This window comes from Eschscholzia californica, unplaced genomic scaffold, assembly GCF_041429995.1.
Source record: "Eschscholzia californica isolate CP2 unplaced genomic scaffold, dmEscCali1.0.p SCAF_5, whole genome shotgun sequence".
Classification (NCBI taxonomy): domain Eukaryota; kingdom Viridiplantae; phylum Streptophyta; class Magnoliopsida; order Ranunculales; family Papaveraceae; genus Eschscholzia; species Eschscholzia californica.
The window spans coordinates 7,613,690-7,632,847 of record NW_028238472.1 but is presented as its reverse complement, the minus strand read 5'-3'; the positions used below and the strand labels follow the sequence as shown (position 1 = coordinate 7,632,847).

General features: G+C 37.5%; 2 protein-coding genes across 2 annotated transcripts; both read left to right on the top strand.

The window, feature by feature from the left end:
• The first annotated feature begins 554 nt into the window (after positions 1-554).
• Positions 555-2,474, top strand: LOC147536725 (putative histone acetyltransferase HAC-like 1). Its single transcript, XM_086642695.1, has 5 exons — positions 555-638; positions 744-1,352; positions 1,466-1,817; positions 2,018-2,078; positions 2,249-2,474. The coding sequence occupies exons 1-5, from the start codon at positions 555-557 to the stop codon at positions 2,472-2,474; spliced, it is 1,332 nt and encodes a 443-aa protein (XP_086498821.1).
• An 11,129-nt stretch (positions 2,475-13,603) lies between these two features.
• On the top strand, positions 13,604-18,697 carry LOC147536724 (ent-kaurenoic acid oxidase 2-like). Its single transcript, XM_086644099.1, has 8 exons — positions 13,604-13,839; positions 15,881-16,340; positions 16,417-16,677; positions 16,783-16,872; positions 16,958-17,036; positions 17,126-17,232; positions 18,111-18,232; positions 18,592-18,697. The coding sequence occupies exons 1-8, from the start codon at positions 13,604-13,606 to the stop codon at positions 18,695-18,697; spliced, it is 1,461 nt and encodes a 486-aa protein (XP_086500225.1).
• The last annotated feature ends 461 nt before the right edge of the window (positions 18,698-19,158 follow it).

The window sequence follows — 19,158 nt, the reverse complement described above, 5'->3', positions numbered from 1 at the left end:
TTGGATGAAAACTTTGATAAGTAGATCTCTTTTCGAATTTCTTAGATAAGTTGAGCTCATGTCGTGATCTTATTTCTTCTCAACTACCTAAACATTCTCAACCTGCAATACGAAAAACCGAGAAGCGATCCTAATTATAAGTTCTTAACTTGTCAGCATTCACAATGTTTGCTAAGAAAAACACTTGGAAAATGATTAGATTATGTATTTAGTGAAGTACTGGATTAGTTCCTTCACGAATTTTTATACAAATCAATTACTGTTAAAAATTACATGGTATGACAAGAAGACACGATAAAATCTATCTTGAATCGAACATTGGATTTACCTTTCAGATATGTTTATTATTTTCAGGAGTAAATCAAAGGCAGAGAAGAAACAAGCAATGCTGCAACGGCGTATTCGAGAAATAAGGATGTGTGCCCGTTGTGTAATGTCGAGAAGCTTTATTTCGAGGCACCATATTCCTCTTTGTGTGGTGTGTTTCAAGCAGAGGTCTAAGTATTTCACTTCATTCGAGGGAGATGCAACGTACGTTTTTTGTACCACATGTTATGAGAAAACAGAAGGTGAAGTTGTCGGAGTTGATGGACTTCGGATGGCTTGTCAAGCCGGAGTTTCATATGGATAATGAAGAAGTAAGCAACTATTCCTTACACGTTTCGTTTTACAAAAATAAATCCATGAAATGAACTCGTTTTTATGTTTGTGGGTGTGTAAGTGTCTTCTTTGATTGCTTTCAGTGGGTCTATTGTGATAAATGTTCTAGTTGCCAACACCAGATATGTACTCTATTCAATAACAAAAAGAACATTGGAGAAGAAGCTGAGTACAATGGCCCGAAATGTGTTACCGAAGAGATAAAATACGGAGTACATACGCCCTTGAAAGAGAGTACAATTCCTGGGGCGAAGGATCTTCCAAGAACGAAGCTTAGTGACTTCTTAGAGAAAAGGCTCTCCAAACGTCTCAATCGCGAAAGAGAAGAGAGAGCACAGGCGTTGGGAAAGACGTTTGACGAGGTACCAGGAGCAGGTGGTCTTGTTCTCAGAGTGGTTTCATCTGTAGACAAGACATTACAAGTGAAACAAAACTTCCTCAATGTCTTTGTAGACGAAAAGTACCCGAAAGAATTTCCCTACCGCTCAAAGGTCATTTTGTTGTTTCAAAAGATCGACGGAGCTGAAGTGTGTTTGTTCGGAATGTTTGTTCAAGAATATGGGTCGAAATGTGCTTCTCCAAATCGTCGTTCTGTTTATATCTCGTACCTGGATTCCGTCAAATACTTCAGGCCAGAAGTGAAAACTTCTACAGGAAAAGCTCTTCGTTCCTTCGTTTGCCATGAGATAATGGTAAGTGACTTTGTCCGCTTATTTTGTTTTAGACCTTCATCGTTATGAAATTCGATAAAATCTTAAGAATGGGTTACTTATGTTAAATCATTTTACTCTGTTTATGTCATTAGGTTGGATATCTTGACTACTGCAAGAGTCGTGGTTTTCGAAGATGTTATATATGGTCGTGCCCACCTTCAAGAAAACAGAACTATCTTTTCTACTGTCATCCGGAGACACAGAAAAACCCCAAGGCTAGTCAATTACTCGAATGGTATAAAGAAATGTTAAGAAAAGCAGCAAATGAAAAGATTGGTGATGGTGTCACCAACTTGTATGATCTCGTCTTCGTACCTCTTGGTAAAGTTGAAGTAACAGCAGCTAATTTACCATACTTCGACGGTGATTATTGTCCGCGTATGGCTGGGGACGTGCTAAAAGATATAGCAGCAAAAAACAGAACGAAACCACGTGGAAAACGAAGTAATATAATATATTTGAATTCTGCTCAAAACAGAGTCTAAGAAGATTTCCCTCACTGATGCTCTCCTAGTGAAAGAAGTACATCAAATCAGTATTCTTTTTTTGTTTATTCATGTATACCGATTTCTTATGATTGTTTGATTCTTCTGCTATATACGATCGACTAATCTACTTGTTCGACTATGTTTTTTGTTTTACAGCTTGGGAAATCTTTAGTCAAGAAGAAGGAAAACTTTGTTGTAGTGAATTTGAAGTCAGAAAGTATGCATTTGGATACCCAAGATGAAGATGACAATGACACTATCAAAAGCAAAATTTTCGACACCTGAGAGACCTTTCTAGTATTCTACCCACGAAAAGAACTTTAAAGAACAAGAAAATGCACCCTTTCTTGCTGCATCTTCTGGTTATGTAGGCTTCTAATTATGTAGGTATGCTACTAGCGGAGATCATTGCATCAAACTAAAGCATACGGAAGAAGGAAATGTGCTAAAAGTTGGCTTGACTGCAATTATGAAGGAAAGAACTTTGTTGTCGTGTCTCCTCGACAAATTTGTGCGACAAATTTGCAAGTACGCATGGGCAAAAGGGTTCGATATGCTACTCCTGGACTCACAAAGAGAACTTCTTGTTCACTCATTCTGGTTTGGTTCCTGATATTTTTATAAACCCATACGCGTTTCCAACATGGCAACCTATTGGCTAGCAACTTGAGGCTGCTTTAGGGAAAGACATTGCTTGTGGGGGTTCGATATGCTACTCCTTTCACCACTCCTATTGTGGGGGAACGAGTCGCATACGCAAAGTGTTATCAACTGTTCAGACACCACAAATCCTGTGTAGACAGACCCACAACAAAAGAAAAAATAAGCCTTGCTAGCCAGGCACATCCAGAAATAAGCTTTGCTCCACAGACATTCAAAATAAAAATCAACGTGGTAAGCTTTGCGAGTTAGGCGGCGTGGTAAGCCCTGCTTCTTAGGCACGTTCAAGAGTAAGCCTAGCTTCACAGACATCCAATATGATGTAGAAACGCAGCGGAATTAAAGATATAAAATAACTAACTAAGAACGATAAAATTAAAGATCAAATAACTCTAAATAATAAACTTTATTAAAACTTCAATGGGGTTTTTCTCTCAAATCTGAAGATAATAGACAAACTAGTTATCCCTCTTATAGGGTTTGGACTTTCCTAGATAGACTTGAATAAGAATTCCTAAATAATTAAATACTGCAACTTACCTAAATAACTGGACTAACTCTGGACCTTTCCAATTATTGGAAATATTAAAATAGCATAATTCCTAAACCAAATTAATTAATAAATATACTAAAATAAGAACTTTCTAAGTCTTCTCTCTTTGGCCAATTGGACCATGACCGGGTCCGGTCATGGAATTAGTCTCCATGCCGGGTGCCCCTGCATCAGCATCCTCTTCCCCCAAGAGGTTCGTCCCGAACCGTTTGTGAAGAGCATGTAGTTCCTCCGATCCATCTTCAATTGGTAACAATGTCACAATTTTCTTCTTCCAAGGAAATTCATAAACATTCAAACGACCACGGTAAGTGGCATCAACATCAGATTGCCATGGACGTCCTAAGATGATGTGGCATAAATCCATATCTGTAACATCACAATTAACTGCAGACACATAAGAAGAACCAATAGAAAGGTTAATGGTACACATATGATCAACTTTTGTAGTAGTACCGGACTGAATCCAAGCAGTTTTGTATGGTGAAGATTTAATCACTGTAGGAATACCCAAGAAATTGACTAGTTTAGTAGAAATTAAATTTATCTACACAACCATTGTCAATCACAATAGTACAAACTTTATTCAGTACTGTTCCCCGTGTAACGAACAAATTCTTTCGTTGAGATAAATTCCTCTTGAAAGGTGTGAAAAGAACTCGTCGAGTTAATAACATAACCCTATCACCATTGTCGGGACTAGTGTCAACTCGTTCAAATTGATCCTCATCTGTATCCGAATCAGCTTTCTTTTCTACCAAAGTAGCCTTACCGCGAGAGGGGCAAGCATTAGAATAGTGGCCTGTTTCAAAACAACGATAACACTTAACTGGTGGGGGCTTTTTATATGGATTTTCTGGTAGTGATTTAGTACCGTCTTCCGCCTGCTTTGATTGATCTAAGTCATCTGGTAGAGTTCTGACAGTTTGATTTCTTGTACTATGCCCTCGGAAAATTGAACGGGAATCAGATTCAAAAGACCGAGCTACACTAATACATTCAGAAACCGAATTAAAAGCTCTCAAATTAACCAAATCTTTAATATCATTACGAAGTCCATCCTTGAATTTTTCTACTTTCATTGACTCAGAATCTGGGAGATTGAGTCTAGTAATAAGTCGTTGGAATTCCGAAGCATATTCCTCAACGGAACGTCTTCCTTGGCGACAACGTAAATAATCAACACAAAGTTGGTTCTCATAATCCGGAGGGAGGAAACGGGAGAACATTAATGGTTTCAATTCTAACCATGAAGAAATAGGAGGGAGGTGTAATAAACGTCGATTCTCAGATTCCTGTTTCCACCAAGTAAGAGCAGTTTTAGATAAATAACCAGTTACACAACGTACCTGTTCAGGGCCTTCAACTTGCATAACGTCAAAAAAAATCTCAAGTCTAGACACATAATCCAAGAAGTCTTCAATATTAATCGAACCATCATACGAAGGCACTTCCATTCGAATACGGTATGAAGAATTAGTGTTTGAACGTTCGGTGTCGGAAAGAGGAGTGTAATTCTCACGATCGGTTTGAGTGTAATGGCCTACCAAAGGATGTCGTTGAGGTGTGTTTGTAGGACGGTTTGAAGGAGGAGTAGAGTCGCGGGTTTGGGACTGGGAATGGGTTAGGTTATGTTCTCGGTTTCGGTTGAGGGAAAGGGATTGGTCTCGGTTACGAAGGTGTGTAGTGTTGTCGGGTTGGTCATGGTGGATGGGAAACTCGGTTTCTAGTGGGCGGCGGTGAAGTGAAGGTTGTAGAACCGGGTCCATAACTGATGTGGTTGTTCGTATCTCGGAATGGGGATTTGAGTGGTTGTGATGTTGTTGGTAAATTGGGTGTTCGGTTTGGTTAGTAGTGGAAGGAGGGAATCGGGTATATGGGTATGGGTTACTTGTTTCTTGATAAGTTGTGATTTTGCCGAGAGGTGTAACCGGTTGGGTTGGTCCGGGTATGTTTCGGTTGCTGGTTTGGTGGTTGGGTTGGAGGTGGTGTTCGGCCGAGTAGAGGCTCTCGGGTGGTGGTCGGTTTTGAGTCGTTGTTGGTTCGGTGAAAGAGAATGATGGTGGGGTTGACGTGTGTGTGTAATGGTGGTATGGGGTTGTTGGAAAAGTCGAGTGTGGGGAATAGGGGTTGATGAACGGTGGTGTGATAATTGGTGGAGGGTGGCTAATGGTGTGGCCGAATAGTGGTGTTGTTGGCTCGGGTGGGAAACCTAGAGAGGGAACACGTGTGGTGGTGGTGGTGGTGCCCGATAGATGTGTGGGAGTGTGATGTGTGATAGTGGTGGGAGGTGGAGATTGGTTTTTACACATACCTTCAAGTTGCTTGGAGATGATGGTGATTGATTCATTGAGTTGATCGAATCTTTTATCGATGTTGTTGAATTTTTCTGTTGTTTCCTTCTTATACTCATTGAACCCTTCTTCCAATTTTCTTCCTGCAGATAACCCTTCTTTGATGTTGTCCCATTCAGAAGAGAAAGTTGGTGATTTCTCCTTAGTTGGTGTAGTAGAGATAGTAGTATTAACCATGATGAGAAGATTGATTAAAAAAAATATGGCTCTAGATACCACTTGATGTAGAAACGCAGCGGAATTAAAGATATAAAATAACTAACTAAGAACGATAAAATTAAAGATCAAATAACTCTAAATAATAAACTTTATTAAAACTTCAATGGGGTTTTTCTCTCAAATCTGAAGATAATAGACAAACTAGTTATCCCTCTTATAGGGTTTGGACTTTCCTAGATAGACTTGAATAAGAATTCCTAAATAATTAAATACTGCAACTTACCTAAATAACTGGACTAACTCTGGACCTTTCCAATTATTGGAAATATTAAAATAGCATAATTCCTAAACCAAATTAATTAATAAATATACTAAAATAAGAACTTTCTAAGTCTTCTCTCTTTGGCCAATTGGACCATGACCGGGTCCGGTCATGGAATTAGTCTCCATGCCGGGTGCCCCTGCATCACAATAGCTTCGCAGACATCCAATAGCTTTCCAGACATCCAATAGCTTCGCAGACATCCAATAATTTCGGCAACGAAGAAGTCCTGAAGTCATGAGACAAGGAGTAAAGTAGAGAGTGATACTTACATCATGACACCATCATCAAAGTTCGCCGAAACACAATCTACCAACTACCAAGCATCAAAAAAAGTCGGGGACCATATTGCACAAATTCAAGACGAAGGTATGTGATGTAGAAACGCAGCGGAATTAAAAGAGATGAATAAACTAAATAAGAACGATAAAAATAAAGATTAAATAACTCTAAATACTCGAATTTATTACAACTTCAAAGCGGTTTTTCTCTCAATCTAAGAATAATGGACAAACTAGATATCCTTTTATAGGATTCTGGACCTTCCTAGATAGACTTGAATTAGACTTTCCTAAATAATTAAAATACTGCAACTGCCTAAATAACTAGACTCAAATCTGGACCTTTCCAATTATTGGAAATACTAAAATAACATAATTTCCTAAACCTAAATTCTCTAATAATCATACTAAAATTGGGACTTCCTAAATCTACTCTCTATGGCCGGTTGGCCCATGACCGGGTTCGGTCATGGAAAAAGTCTCCACGCCGGGTGCCCCTGCATCAGTATCCCCTTCTCCCAAGAGGTTCGTCCCGAACCGTTTTTGAAGAGAATGTAGTTCCTCCGATCCATCTTCAATTGGTAATAACGTCACGATCTTCTTCTTCCACGGAAATTCATAAACATTCAAACGACCACGGTAAGTGGCATCAACATCAGATTGCCATGGTCGTCCCAATATGATGTGGCATAAATCCATATCCGTGACATCACAATTAACTGTAGACAAATAAGAAGAACCAATAGAAAGATTAATAGTACACATGTGATCAACCCGTGTAGTAGTACCCGACTGAATCCAAACGGTTATACGGGTTTGATTTAATCATTGTAGTAATACCCAAGAAGTTGACAAGCTTTGTAGAAATTAAATTCTCTACACAACCATTGTCAATCACAATAGTACACACTTTATTCAGTACTGTTCCCCGTGTAACGAACAAATTCTTTCGTTGAGATAAATTCCTCTCGAAAGGTGTAAAAAGAACTCTCCGAGTGAGTAACATAACCCGATCACCGTTGTCTGGAATAGTGTTAATACGTTCCAATTGATCTTCATCTGAATCTGATTTCTTTTCCACAATATTTGCTTTACCGCGAGAGGGGCAAGCATTAGAATAGTGTCCTGTTTCAAAACAACGATAACACTTAACCGGTGGAGGTTTTTTATAAGGATTATCGGCTATTGATTTAGTACCCTCCTCCGATTGTTTTGATTGATCTAATTCATCCGGTAGAGTTCGAACTGCTTGACTTCTCGTACTGTGTCCCTGGAAGATGGAACGTGAATCTGATTCAAAAGACCGAGCTACACTGATACATTCAGAGACCGAATTAAAAGACCTTAAATTAACCAAATCTTTAATATCATTCCGAAGTTCGTCTTTGAATTTTTCAAATTTTTTGACTCTGAATCTGGGAGATTAAGTCTTGTAATTAGTCGTTGGAATTCCGAAGCATATTCCTCAACTGAACGTCTTCCTTGACGGCAACGTAAATAATCAACACACAATTGGTTCTCATAATCCGGAGGAGGAAACGCGAGAACATTAATGGTTTCAATTCTAACCAAGAAGAAATAGGAGGTAGGTGTAATAAACGACGATTTCGGATTCCTGTTTCCACCAAGTAAGAGCAGTTTTAGACATATAACCAGTAACACAACGTACCTGTTCAGGACCTTCCACTTGCATAACATCAAAAAAAATCTCTAGTCGTGAGACGTAATCCAAGAAATCTTCAATATTTATCGAACCATCATATGATGGTACTTCCATTCGAATACGGTACGATGAGCTAGGGTTTGGACATTCGGTTTCGGTTGGTGGAGTGTGGTGTTCACGTTCGGTTTGAGTGGGTTGGACGACCAAGGGTGGTCGTTGGAGTAGGTTGATCGGGCGGTTGATAGGTGTGGTAGGTTCTCGGGTTTGGGTATGGGTGAAGTTGGGTTCTCGGTATCGGTTTAATGGATGGAGTTGTTCTCGGTGACGTGGGTGTGGTCGGGTTGTAGAGGAAGGGTGATGGTCGTCTCGGTTTCATGTGGACGGCGGTGGTGTATAGATGGTGTAACTGGATCATGAACCGTGGGGGTGTATCGTGGTTCGGTTTGGCGGTTGTGGTGGGTGTGATGAGGTTGATATTGTGAGTGGGTTTCGGTTTGGTTGATAGGGTTTGGAGTGTATCGGGTATACGGGTAAAGAAGACGGGGGTCTTGGTAGGTTGTAATGGTTCTTAAAGGGGTGATTGGTTGGGGTTGGTTGGTTATGTTTCTGTTGTTGGTTTGGGAGTTGGTGAGGTGATGGTGGTCGGTTGAGAAGTGGGTTTCGTGTGGTGGTCGATGTGGTGCTGTAGTTGGCTCGGGGAAGGAGAACGATGGTGGTGTTGACGTGTGGGTATAGGAGGGGTACGTAGGTGTTTGAAAAGGTGTGTTTTGTGAATAAGATGTGATAAAGGGTGGTGTGATAACCGGAGGGGGGTTGCTAACGGTGTGACCGAAGAGTGGTGTCGTGGGCTCGGGAGGAAAACCGAGGGGTGGAAATCGGGTGGTGTTGGTGGTAGTCGGTAGTTGTGAGGGTTGTTGAGGTGTGATAGTGGTGGGGGTTGGAGTTTGGTTTTACACATACCTTCGAGTTGTTTGGAGATGATGTTAATGGAGTCGTTGAGTTGATCGAATCGTTGATCGATTTTATCGAATTTTTCTGTTGTTTCCTTCTTGTACTCATTAAAACCTTCCTCCAACTTTTTACCTGCAGAAAGGCCTTCTTTAATGTTGTCTCATTCGGATGAAAAGGTTGGTGTTTTCTCCTTAGTTGGTGTAACGGTGATAGTAGTATTAACCATGGTGATAAAAGTGAAGATGAAGAAAGAAAAAAAATTATGGCTCTGAATGCCACTTGATGTAGAAACGCAGCGGAATTAAAAGAGATGAATAAACTAAATAAGAACGATAAAAATAAAGATTAAATAACTCTAAATAATCAAATTTATTAAAACTTCAAAGGGGTTTTTCTCTCAATCTAAAAATAATGGACAAACTAGATATCCTTTTATAGGATTCTGGACCTTCCTAGATAGACTTGAATTAGACTTTCCTAAATAATTAAAATACTGCAACTGCCTAAATAACTAGACTCAAATCTGGACCTTTCCAATTATTGGAAATACTAAAATAACATAATTTCCTAAACCTAAATTCTCTAATAATCATACTAAAATTGGGACTTCCTAAATCTACTCTCTATGGCCGGTTGGCCCATGACCGGGTTCGGTCATGGAAAAAGTCTCCACGCCGGGTGCCCCTGCATCAGTATGAGACTCGAGCATATCTAACTTTGTTCACAAGTCACAACTAGAGTCTACAGGCGCCACCACTCATACTGTATGGGTACATTTAGATGCCCAAATGACTAATGTGGAGAGGTGGAGCCTATAGAACTTCCCTTTCTAAAATATGATTTTAGAGCAAATCCAATGTTCGCGGGTTCCCGGTGGGGTTGTGAGCCCCATGCTTCCGGGCTCCCAGCCCCAAAATATGGCCGTTGGGAGTCCCCAACAGCCATATTTGGGGTGGATCCCCTAACTTCTTTTTATTTTATTTTGAACTGATTTTCTTTGATCTTCTTAAAATGTTTTGAACTATTTTTATATCTTTTTTTTTTGTGTTTCCTATTTTTCTCAATAAATGAATTAAATTAAAGTAGAATAAAAAGAAAAACACCGTATTTTGGGGCATTTTTCGATTATGGCTTGGTTCTTTTTGAAATTATCTATCTCGGACAATATCACATTTTAATTTATAGTCGAAATCTAATAATTCATAGTTGAAATCTAAAATCAAAATTTCGCACACGTACTTCGCGCACGTACATTATTTGGATTTGGGAGCCTCTGTTGGGAGCCTGACGTTGGAATTTAGACAAAGTTCCGGGGCTCCCAAAATTCAGTGGCTCCCAAAATTGGGAGCCCGAGCCCCACATTGGACTTGCCTTAAGAATGTAAGATATAAGAGCATCTCCAGTGCGGGCCGGGCACAGGCCATAATTTCAAAATTATGGCCTGCGCCCGACCCTCCAGCGCGAGTCGGCTGGGCGGAGGCCCCAAACGACGCTTCAGCCGCCCCTAACATTAGGGGCGACTGAAGTTGTCCCCAATGTGACCGTTGGGGGACCCAACAGTCACATTGGGGGCTGATCTTGGCCGTTGGATTATCCAACTGGCACATAACTTTTTTTTTTGTAAAATAAAAAATAGTAAAAAATTAAATACAAAATTAAAAATAACTAAAAAATTAGAAATAACTTAAAAATCAAAATCAACATTAATAATAAAAATATATTAATACAAACCGACTTTTGCATTAAAATATTAAAATACATTGAACGAAAGTGTCGGTTCCCGAATAATTTTTCAATCTGGGAATAAAAATATTATTTCGGAAATAGTTCAAAAACGTGTTTTGTATATACACAAAATCACACACGTTTCTCGCACATAAACAAATTTTCGATCTCAAGAGAGGCTGGGGTTGGAGCTGAATTATTGAGGCTGAGCTGAGGTCAAAAATTTAGGGTGAAAAAGTGATCTTTTCGGCCTAAAACAGACTGGGATTAGAGTTGCTCTAAGCACATTTACTACCATTCTTGTAAGATTATCCAAAGTAATTAATACTGACATTTTGGTTCCTAAAACAACTAATCAAGAAATTTCTTGCATTTTTGACACAAATATTATGGAAGATTCTCTGCCGTCTTACTCACAAATTGATGTGGCATTTCTTGTGAGACATATCGTAGCACTTTCCCAATATTTTATACTAGTTTGACTAGAGATTTCTCTTTCAATTCAATTTGATTTCCCCTCTTCTCTCATGTCCTCCTAATGGAATTTGAATATTTTTGGGTAGTTTTATCCCCAGGTGGTATTTTGCTGAGTCAAATATCACTTTACCCTTGACCAGTCCATAAGATAGTCAGTTGATTTTGACAACACATACCAGAACCTTGAATAAGCGCAAGCGAGACTCTGATAGAGTCATCCAAAAGGCAGGCGCGGCCCGTGACCAAAGTCACCAAAGCGGTCGCTTTGAGCCCCAAGTAATCAAGGGCCTCATGTTTCATATTTCGTATGTAACTTTCGAAAAACTAATTATATTTTAAATCAATTTCAAACACAATTTAAGTCGTAGCTTGGTGGTAAAGGGTTTAGATCTTAAATGAAAGGTGAAGGGTTTGATTCCTACCATTTGCATTGTTTAAATTTTACTTAATTTTTTTCTAGTATCCATTGTATGGGGGCCCCAATTTTTGGTTTCGCTTGGGGCCCCCGATATACTAGGGCCGGCCCTGTCAAAAGAGTTTTGTCGCACGAGTCTTTGTGAAGAGGGATGAACCTCTTGACATAATAGAGAGAACGAGATTGAGTGAGACCGAGATCGAGACAGAGAGAGGGAGAGAGAGAGAGAAGTCGTGAATCAGAGAGATAGAGACAGATAATAATTAAATTCTCTCTGTTATATCTTTTGTAAATTACATCGGTTTCCACATATAGGGAATGGGATACATATGAGAATCAGGGTTAGGTTTATCTAAGGTATACAATATCTAAACTAAAGTTATCTAAGTAATACAACAAAAATCCTATAGACCAGGTCCACTCGGTTTGGCTGAGTGGTGTTGGGCCGGTGGATCCTAATAGTCTTGGAACGGGAGACCGACACACAGAATGGCATGAGTGTTGAAGAGGTTGAGTTTGGTACAGGGGATTAAAAGATTTGGGATTTAATTCATCAAATTAGTTTTAGGACCTTACGGGCAATTTGGAGTTTTCCTAATATAATACAAGTTGGCCAACAACTGGTAGCTCAGTTGGTTAGTGCATTTCTCTGCAACTCAGAGATCTCAGGTTCGATTTCTTGGAAGTGTAAATCCAAGAATATTGAACTCGGGTATTTATAAGTACTCCTATATATTATGTAATAAATTTATCGGGCTTTAGGCCTCTTTCGTTTCTTGGTTTAACTTAGGCAGTTATCGAGCTTATCACATGTTCGTGATGTATCAATGGCTTGTTACGACTAACGTAGAACGTAGTCGATCTCTCAAAAAAAATATAATAGAAGTTGGTGCTCGAAAATCCAGAATTTGAGGCCTGTACTTAAGAGTAGTTTTGGAGGCCTTTAAAATATGTGATATGTAAAAAGAGTTCTTTAAAAGAAACTAGTATAATAAGGAGGCCCAAAAATAGGTAGCCCAAGGCTGGACTTTGTTAGTTTTGAGTCAAAGTGGGCCCTGTGCATTAGTTCTTCCAGGGCTTCTTTGTTCATACTCAGGGCCTTGCTTCATAGGTTCCAAAATTGGTTTGCTCAACATTTGGTTTAATTGATTACAGAAATTTAATAATACTCCCATTTTTTTCGATGAGATAATAATACTCCCATTTGAAAGCTAGATTTTAATATTGATTACAAAATTATTTTGTATGAAATATTTCATTTAAGAAACTTTTACTTGGGGCACTTGCTTATCTCATTTGAAATATCATGGTGAGTAAGTTCTGTTAGAGAATGACTTGTGGTTTAAGAAAAAAATCAATTCAACTCTAAACCCTAACGGGATGTTTGTTGTCATTGTACCGCTCTCAAAATTTAGGAGAGTCGTATATCTTCGCAAAATATTAGTAATAATAGTGAGATAACTTCACCGAGGTTCAACAAATACACAAAGGGCGGATGTTGACAAACATTATGGACTTTATTTGTTGCTTTTATGTTCTACATATTTACGAAATTACGACTACAGTAGACGAAAGGACATTTTTATCGGGTCCAAAAGTTCAGTAAGCAAAGTCTTATCTTTTCCCTCAAATATTAACATCTTTTGATTCTGTCACTATTATAAGTAAAGTTCGAACTTGAGTATAGCAGTAATTATTTCTATGTTATGTCCTTGTTAATAAGTAAATTACTATTAAGTAGAGATATCTCTTATAAATATTGCAAAATATTTTCCTTTTTTTTACATGACATGGAAAATAAGAACTCATCTTGATGCACATGGGGGATATTCCAGCTCATTATCTACATATTTTCATTTTATTTGTTTTATATCTCACAATTTAATCTCATTTTGTTTGACTATTTGTTCTATTAAGAGTAAATGATAAAAAAAAAGATCCTCCACATAAGGATATAATCTCTTATGATAATTACAAAATAACGTTTGTTCTAATTACTACTGTCTAGCGTGCAAAAGTTCAAGCTTTTAACAAGTAAAGGTTTCAATATTCAAATCTCTTTATCTGGAAGGTTTCAATTTTTTTGATGCGCGTCAAATTTACTCTATAAATTCTTCTTAAAACTCAGTCTGGTAAACTTCTCACTATAGCTGCACAAATACCCTTTTCTTTCTCTGTTTCAATGGAGTTTGAGAGCTATTGGGTGGTCTTCATTACTCTTTTTCTAGGTGCTTTACTTGCATTATATGGTATGCTTAGAAGAGCAAATGAGTGGTACTATGCAACCAGGTTAGGTGAAAAGTGGTATTCTCTTCCTCCTGGTGATTTAGGTTGGCCATTAGTTGGGAACATGATACCATTTCTCAAAGCTTCCAAGTCTTCAAATCCTGAGTCTTTTATCTCAAGCTATGTTGACAGGTCCCTCTCTCTCTCCCTCTATTATTTTAGTTATTGGGAATGATTTGATTATAAGAGGATAATTTGGGGATGTCTCCTGTTCAATGAAGTACAACAAGGGAAACTATATCTTTTAATTGCAAATGGGGAATTATGCAATATCCTCTACCACTAATGTCCAATTAGCAATATCATTTTTTTTAGTTAGACATTAGTGAAACTTCTCTCTTTGCGTTGAAAAGTACGAAAGTAACTCTATAGTTATTATACTTTTTTTCCCTTTCATATCACTACGGCCGTCTTTTAACAAAAAAAAATATCAGTACGGGCGAATAATACTTTAACTTCGGTCTTTCTATGAACTTTTCAATCTAATTTGTAAGTTCACGGCTGACATTACACTAGAAATTTCGGTCTTTTCATGAATTTTTCTATCTAATTACAAGTTCAATTAATAATTTCTCTCCTAATTTTGTAATTTTTCGTTCAATTCATAATTTCAATTTGTATTTGTATTTTTTGAATATACACGAATTATATTTAATAAAAAGAACAACAGGTATCAATTGGTCTTTTTCAAATTGGTTACACTTGGAAACATCAATTTTAACGTGAAACAAATGAGAAGTTAAAAAAATTCTTAGAATTTGCGATTTTTATTTCAAATTGTTGTAATTTACTAATTTTAAGTTTTCGATAAATGTTGTTGGTAAAGTAGAGAATAGATGGATAAGAGAGAAAAAAATAGGTATGAGAAATGAAGATATGTCAACAAAGCATAACATCGAAGATGTATAAGAGATCGAAGAAAAAAGATAGATAAAACAATGAGGATAAGGATATTTTCAGACTTTTAAGTGCAAAAAAAGAGGTTTCACTAATACCCAATTAAAAAATAAGGTATTGCTAACTGGACATTAGTAGTGAAGCGGTATCGTTAAATTGCTCATTGAAAATCAGGGGTATCTAATTTTTTACACTTAAAAAATGAAAATAACCGACTTTATTGTTGTTTATGTCCCCCTTTCCGTTGTCTCGTATCGTTTTGCCGGTACGGTATTACCACCGAAGTTCTGCCAAAGAATTTCCTTAGGAGTTGCTAAAGGCACCCGACATAATTGTTATTTGCGAAAGATGCCTATTAGCGACGGACTTGGTGCCTTCTTGGGAGCCACCTACCACCCCTTGCCCTAATTTTTTTATATGTTATCTTCTTCGTTTCTTCTTCTTCATCTCTTTCTTCGCGGTTTTCTTTTACGTGTCATCATCATCACGTCGTCATGGAAACAATCTTGTTTCCAAAATCATTCATCGATCTGCAATGAGGAGTTTGGGAGAGAAAGAACATTGTTTTAGAGAGAGAGAAATAGAGTAAAATCATAACGGAAAGAACCTTGATTCCAAACCAACCTTGATCCATGATGAGGACTTAGAGGAGGAGAAGAAAAAGAAAAATATATTTATATATTTGTAAACTGAAGGTCGTCGGCTGAGGTTGCGGTGACCTTTGGCCGAAAAAAAGGAAGATGGGCATTGCTTCCTATTGACTACATTGCCTCTAACCTACAATTTAGCGAGATTACTTTAAATAAAGAAAGGTATTGCCTATAAAATCTCCCAATATTTATTAGTTAGCTTATGTACTTAAAGGTCAAAAGCTAATGTAGATCGTGGTCGATTTCTCAAAGAAAAAGTCAAAATCACGAGTCAGATAACCAACTTGACCAAGTTTGTGTAGATCCCGACTGGGTTATGCCTTGGTCTAAGGGACATACCCCTCTATTCACAAATGAAGCTAAAGGCACCATCTTCTCATGTATACTTCAGTTTTTTCTCCGAAAAGACAATTCATTTTAAGAACATCTTACATGACATGATTACATCATTTGAATTCAAAATCGAATTACTTTTCTCATTTTCATCTCTTCAATTTTGATTATTCACATCCTCTTTAAAACAAATGGATTTTTAGGCCATGCCCAAATTAAAGCAAGGATTTTTAGGCGAAGGGCTATGCCCAAATTAAAGCAGCTTCGTACATCATCTAATCGTTAGTTTGCAGGTATACTCGAACCGGAATATACAAGGCCTTTATGTTTGGTAGACCATGTATCCTGGTCACAATACCTGAAACATGTAGGCAAGTTTTATCGGATAATGTCAAATTTGCTCCTGGTTGGCCTAAACATATTTTGGCACTAATTGGCAGTCCATCTTACGGCCAATATCAACTTCGTCGAATTACAGCTGCTATGATAAACGGTCATGAATCTCTGGAACTGTACCTCAAGTATATCGAAGATACAATCATATCGGAGTTGGAGGAATGGGTCAATATGGGCCCAATTGAGTTCTCAACCCAATTGAGGAAGCTTACATTTAAGATAATTTCTCATATTTTCCTTGGCTCCCAACAAAATCATCTAGTGGAAGCTCTTGATCAGGAGTATAAGACTTTGAACCGTGGATTTACATCATTGCCTATTAATATCAGAGGTTTCGGTTTCTATAATGCAATAAAGGTGAGATATTGTCGTTTTTACGTACATTTCATGTGTATTTTTACGTGACTAATACCCTATGTTATTTTTGTTCAAGGCCAAGAAAACGATAGGAGTAACCTTACAAGCTATTCTAGATGAAATAAAGGAAAAAAGGGCAATAACATCATCTCCTATGAAGTACATGGTAGATGTTTTAATGGAGTTCAAAGACGAAACGGGTAGAAAATTGGATGATGAAGAAATTATCGATGTTCTTATGATGTTAGTAAATGCGGGCTATGAATCACCTGGTCACTTAATGATGTGGGTTACTATTTTTCTACAATCCAATCCCGAATGCTTAAAAAAAGCTAAGGTGATTAGTACTATCCCCAACATGTTTTTCTAAATTAGAACATGTTTTCGTACTTACGAATTTGTATACATTATTTGGTAAAGTGAAATTCTACGTGTTTTTTAGGCCGAACAAGAAGAAATATTAAGGAACAGGCCATCCACTCAGAAAGGATTGACGTTTAAGGAAATTCGACAGATGGAGTACCTATCTAAGGTATTTTACTCTCAGCCATAAACCAAAATGAGCATGACCTAACTTCGTAGAGCATTAGAGTAAGATGCTACTTTTGTTTTGAAAGGTTATCAACGAGACATTACGTATAATTAATTTAGCGACATCTGTTTTTCGTGAGGCAGTATGCGACGTCAATCTTAATGGTAAGTTTTTCAAAACCCTAAGTTTCTACATGATTTTTTTTTTCTTTATGTACTTCAACTTAAGGAACTTATTCTATTTAAATGGACAGGTTACACCATACCTAAGGGTTGGAGAGTTATGGTGGTGCTCAGCAATGTTCACTTGGATCCTGAAGTTTACCCTAATCCAAAGGAGTTCAATCCATCTAGATGGGATGTAAGTAAGATCCACTTTAAACAAAAGGAAGAACCACCCAGGAAGTTATCTTCATTTGTTATAAAAGAGCCATAACGAAAATAGGCCAAAACCGTAAAAGGAAATCCAAAAACTATTTTTTTTTTTTCGTTTTTTTTTTTTCTTTAAATATTCTTGAAACAGTTGTTTAGCAAACTCAGGGTCGCAAATTCGGCAAACTATTGCAAACTCAAAAGCATCTATTTTTCGAATCCAATTCTTGCAAACAACTGTTTGCAAAACCACAATTTACAAGTATTGTAAACACATGTTTCCGAAATCAAACTCTTGCAAACAACTGTTTGCAAATAAAAAAAATTGGTAACCAGTATTTGCAAATATTGCAAACATATGCTTGCAAAATTTAACTCTTAAAAATCATCATTTTTCAAGTTCTACGAAATATTGTGTTTGCAAAACTTACAAACATTTGTTGCAAAAATTGAACTTGATTTTCTTTGCAAAAATCTTCAAAAAATCAAACCTCTACAAAATCTTTGTTAAAATCGTTGTTAGATAGAGTGAAGATGGAGATGAGGGCTACCAAGCAAATTTGTTGGTGGTGGTCGGAGGAGAAAGATTTTGAATTTTTTCTTTAACGTTGTCGGAATGGCCCTACGACCATTATTGGAGTGGAGAAGGGTGGTGGTGGGAGTTGAGGGAAAAAAAAGACCAAAAGACCTTCACCCAAAATTTTGTACCTATGAGAATTTTCTTGTTTCCGCAACCTAAATCATTCTCCTTTCTTCACAAACTCCCTCTCAAATTTGTCCAGAGGGAGGTGCCTATAACACTTATAGGGGACGCCTTTAAAATTACCCATCATTTTATTTGTTTTGATGTTTGACTAATATTTGCAGGGAAACCCACCAAAAATTGGAAGTTTTATTCCTTTTGGAACAGGTAACCGTATGTGCACAGGAACTGATCTTGCCAAGCTAGAAAGCTCCATTTTCTTTCATCACTTTCTTCTTAATTATGAGTAAGTTTCTTTTGCCTCTCTCTCTCCCTCCTATAAGATGCAATAACTCAACTACAAACTTGAAAAAACAAAAATTAGGTGATGTTTGTTTTCCCTATGGACTGAATCTAACTCATCTAAACTTAATTACTTGAGCCGAAATTTTTTCGATCAAGGTAGACCCTAGCCGTCAAAGAGAATTGAATATGGGTCGTTTATCTGTTGACGGCCCAGCGTCCCAGTTTTAGTCAAAGTTCCAAAATAAGGCGCCAAAATAAGACGCCAAGTCAAAGTTCAGAAAATAAAAAGCCTAGACGGGTTAAATTTGAATTTGTGAAAAACATCATCTAAGTACATTTTTTTTTCTTAAATATGTGCAGACTTGAAAGGTTGAATCCAGATAGTGCCGTAAAATATTTGCCTCATCCAAGGCCCGAAGACAATTGCTTAGCAAGAATTAAAAGGATTTCAACTACATCTGTGTGAAATTTGTGTGATCTGTAGTTCTTAATGTTACCACTACAGACTTTATGCTTAAAATTAATAGTACATTTTATTCTCTTTTTGGAAAATGTATACACGGGTTGTTTAACCACTCAAAATCTATAAACTATGGTTGGAAAAGACATATATATTTATATTAAGGTTGTTGATTCTATGAGCTTAAGTTGATACAGGCATCAAATTCAAAAACAATTTTGCGATGAAAGAGACGCTAAATATTATCTTTTTGATGATTCGTGTTACACTCCAATTCTCCATTTTGTATATCTTACTGGCTAGCCTTCTTTGATTCCAACATGTGTATTTTTCTATAAGAAAACGTGCACTTAGCATTGAGATTTTGAAAACTTAACATGTGTTGAAGAATAACCGGGTGCTTATAGAGATCTCGGGTCACTAGCCATTGACCCGAGTCAATGAGGTGGTCGACCGTCTATAGCCGT

What these genes read in the sequence shown, in the direction of transcription:
- LOC147536725 (XM_086642695.1), top strand. Translation starts at nt 555, where the DNA reads ATGAGAAAACAGAAGGTGAAGTTGTCGGAGTTGATGGACTTCGGATGG. An exon ending in TCGTTTGCCATGAGATAATG is followed by an intron (nt 1,353 to 1,465) that starts GTAAGTGACTTT and finishes TTATGTCATTAG; the next exon opens with GTTGGATATCTTGACTACTG. An exon ending in GAAACCACGTGGAAAACGAA is followed by an intron (nt 1,818 to 2,017) that starts GTAATATAATAT and finishes TTTGTTTTACAG; the next exon opens with CTTGGGAAATCTTTAGTCAA.
- LOC147536724 (XM_086644099.1), top strand. Translation starts at nt 13,604, where the DNA reads ATGGAGTTTGAGAGCTATTGGGTGGTCTTCATTACTCTTTTTCTAGGT. An exon ending in AATGCTTAAAAAAAGCTAAG is followed by an intron (nt 16,678 to 16,782) that starts GTGATTAGTACT and finishes CGTGTTTTTTAG; the next exon opens with GCCGAACAAGAAGAAATATT. An exon ending in AGATGGAGTACCTATCTAAG is followed by an intron (nt 16,873 to 16,957) that starts GTATTTTACTCT and finishes TTGTTTTGAAAG; the next exon opens with GTTATCAACGAGACATTACG.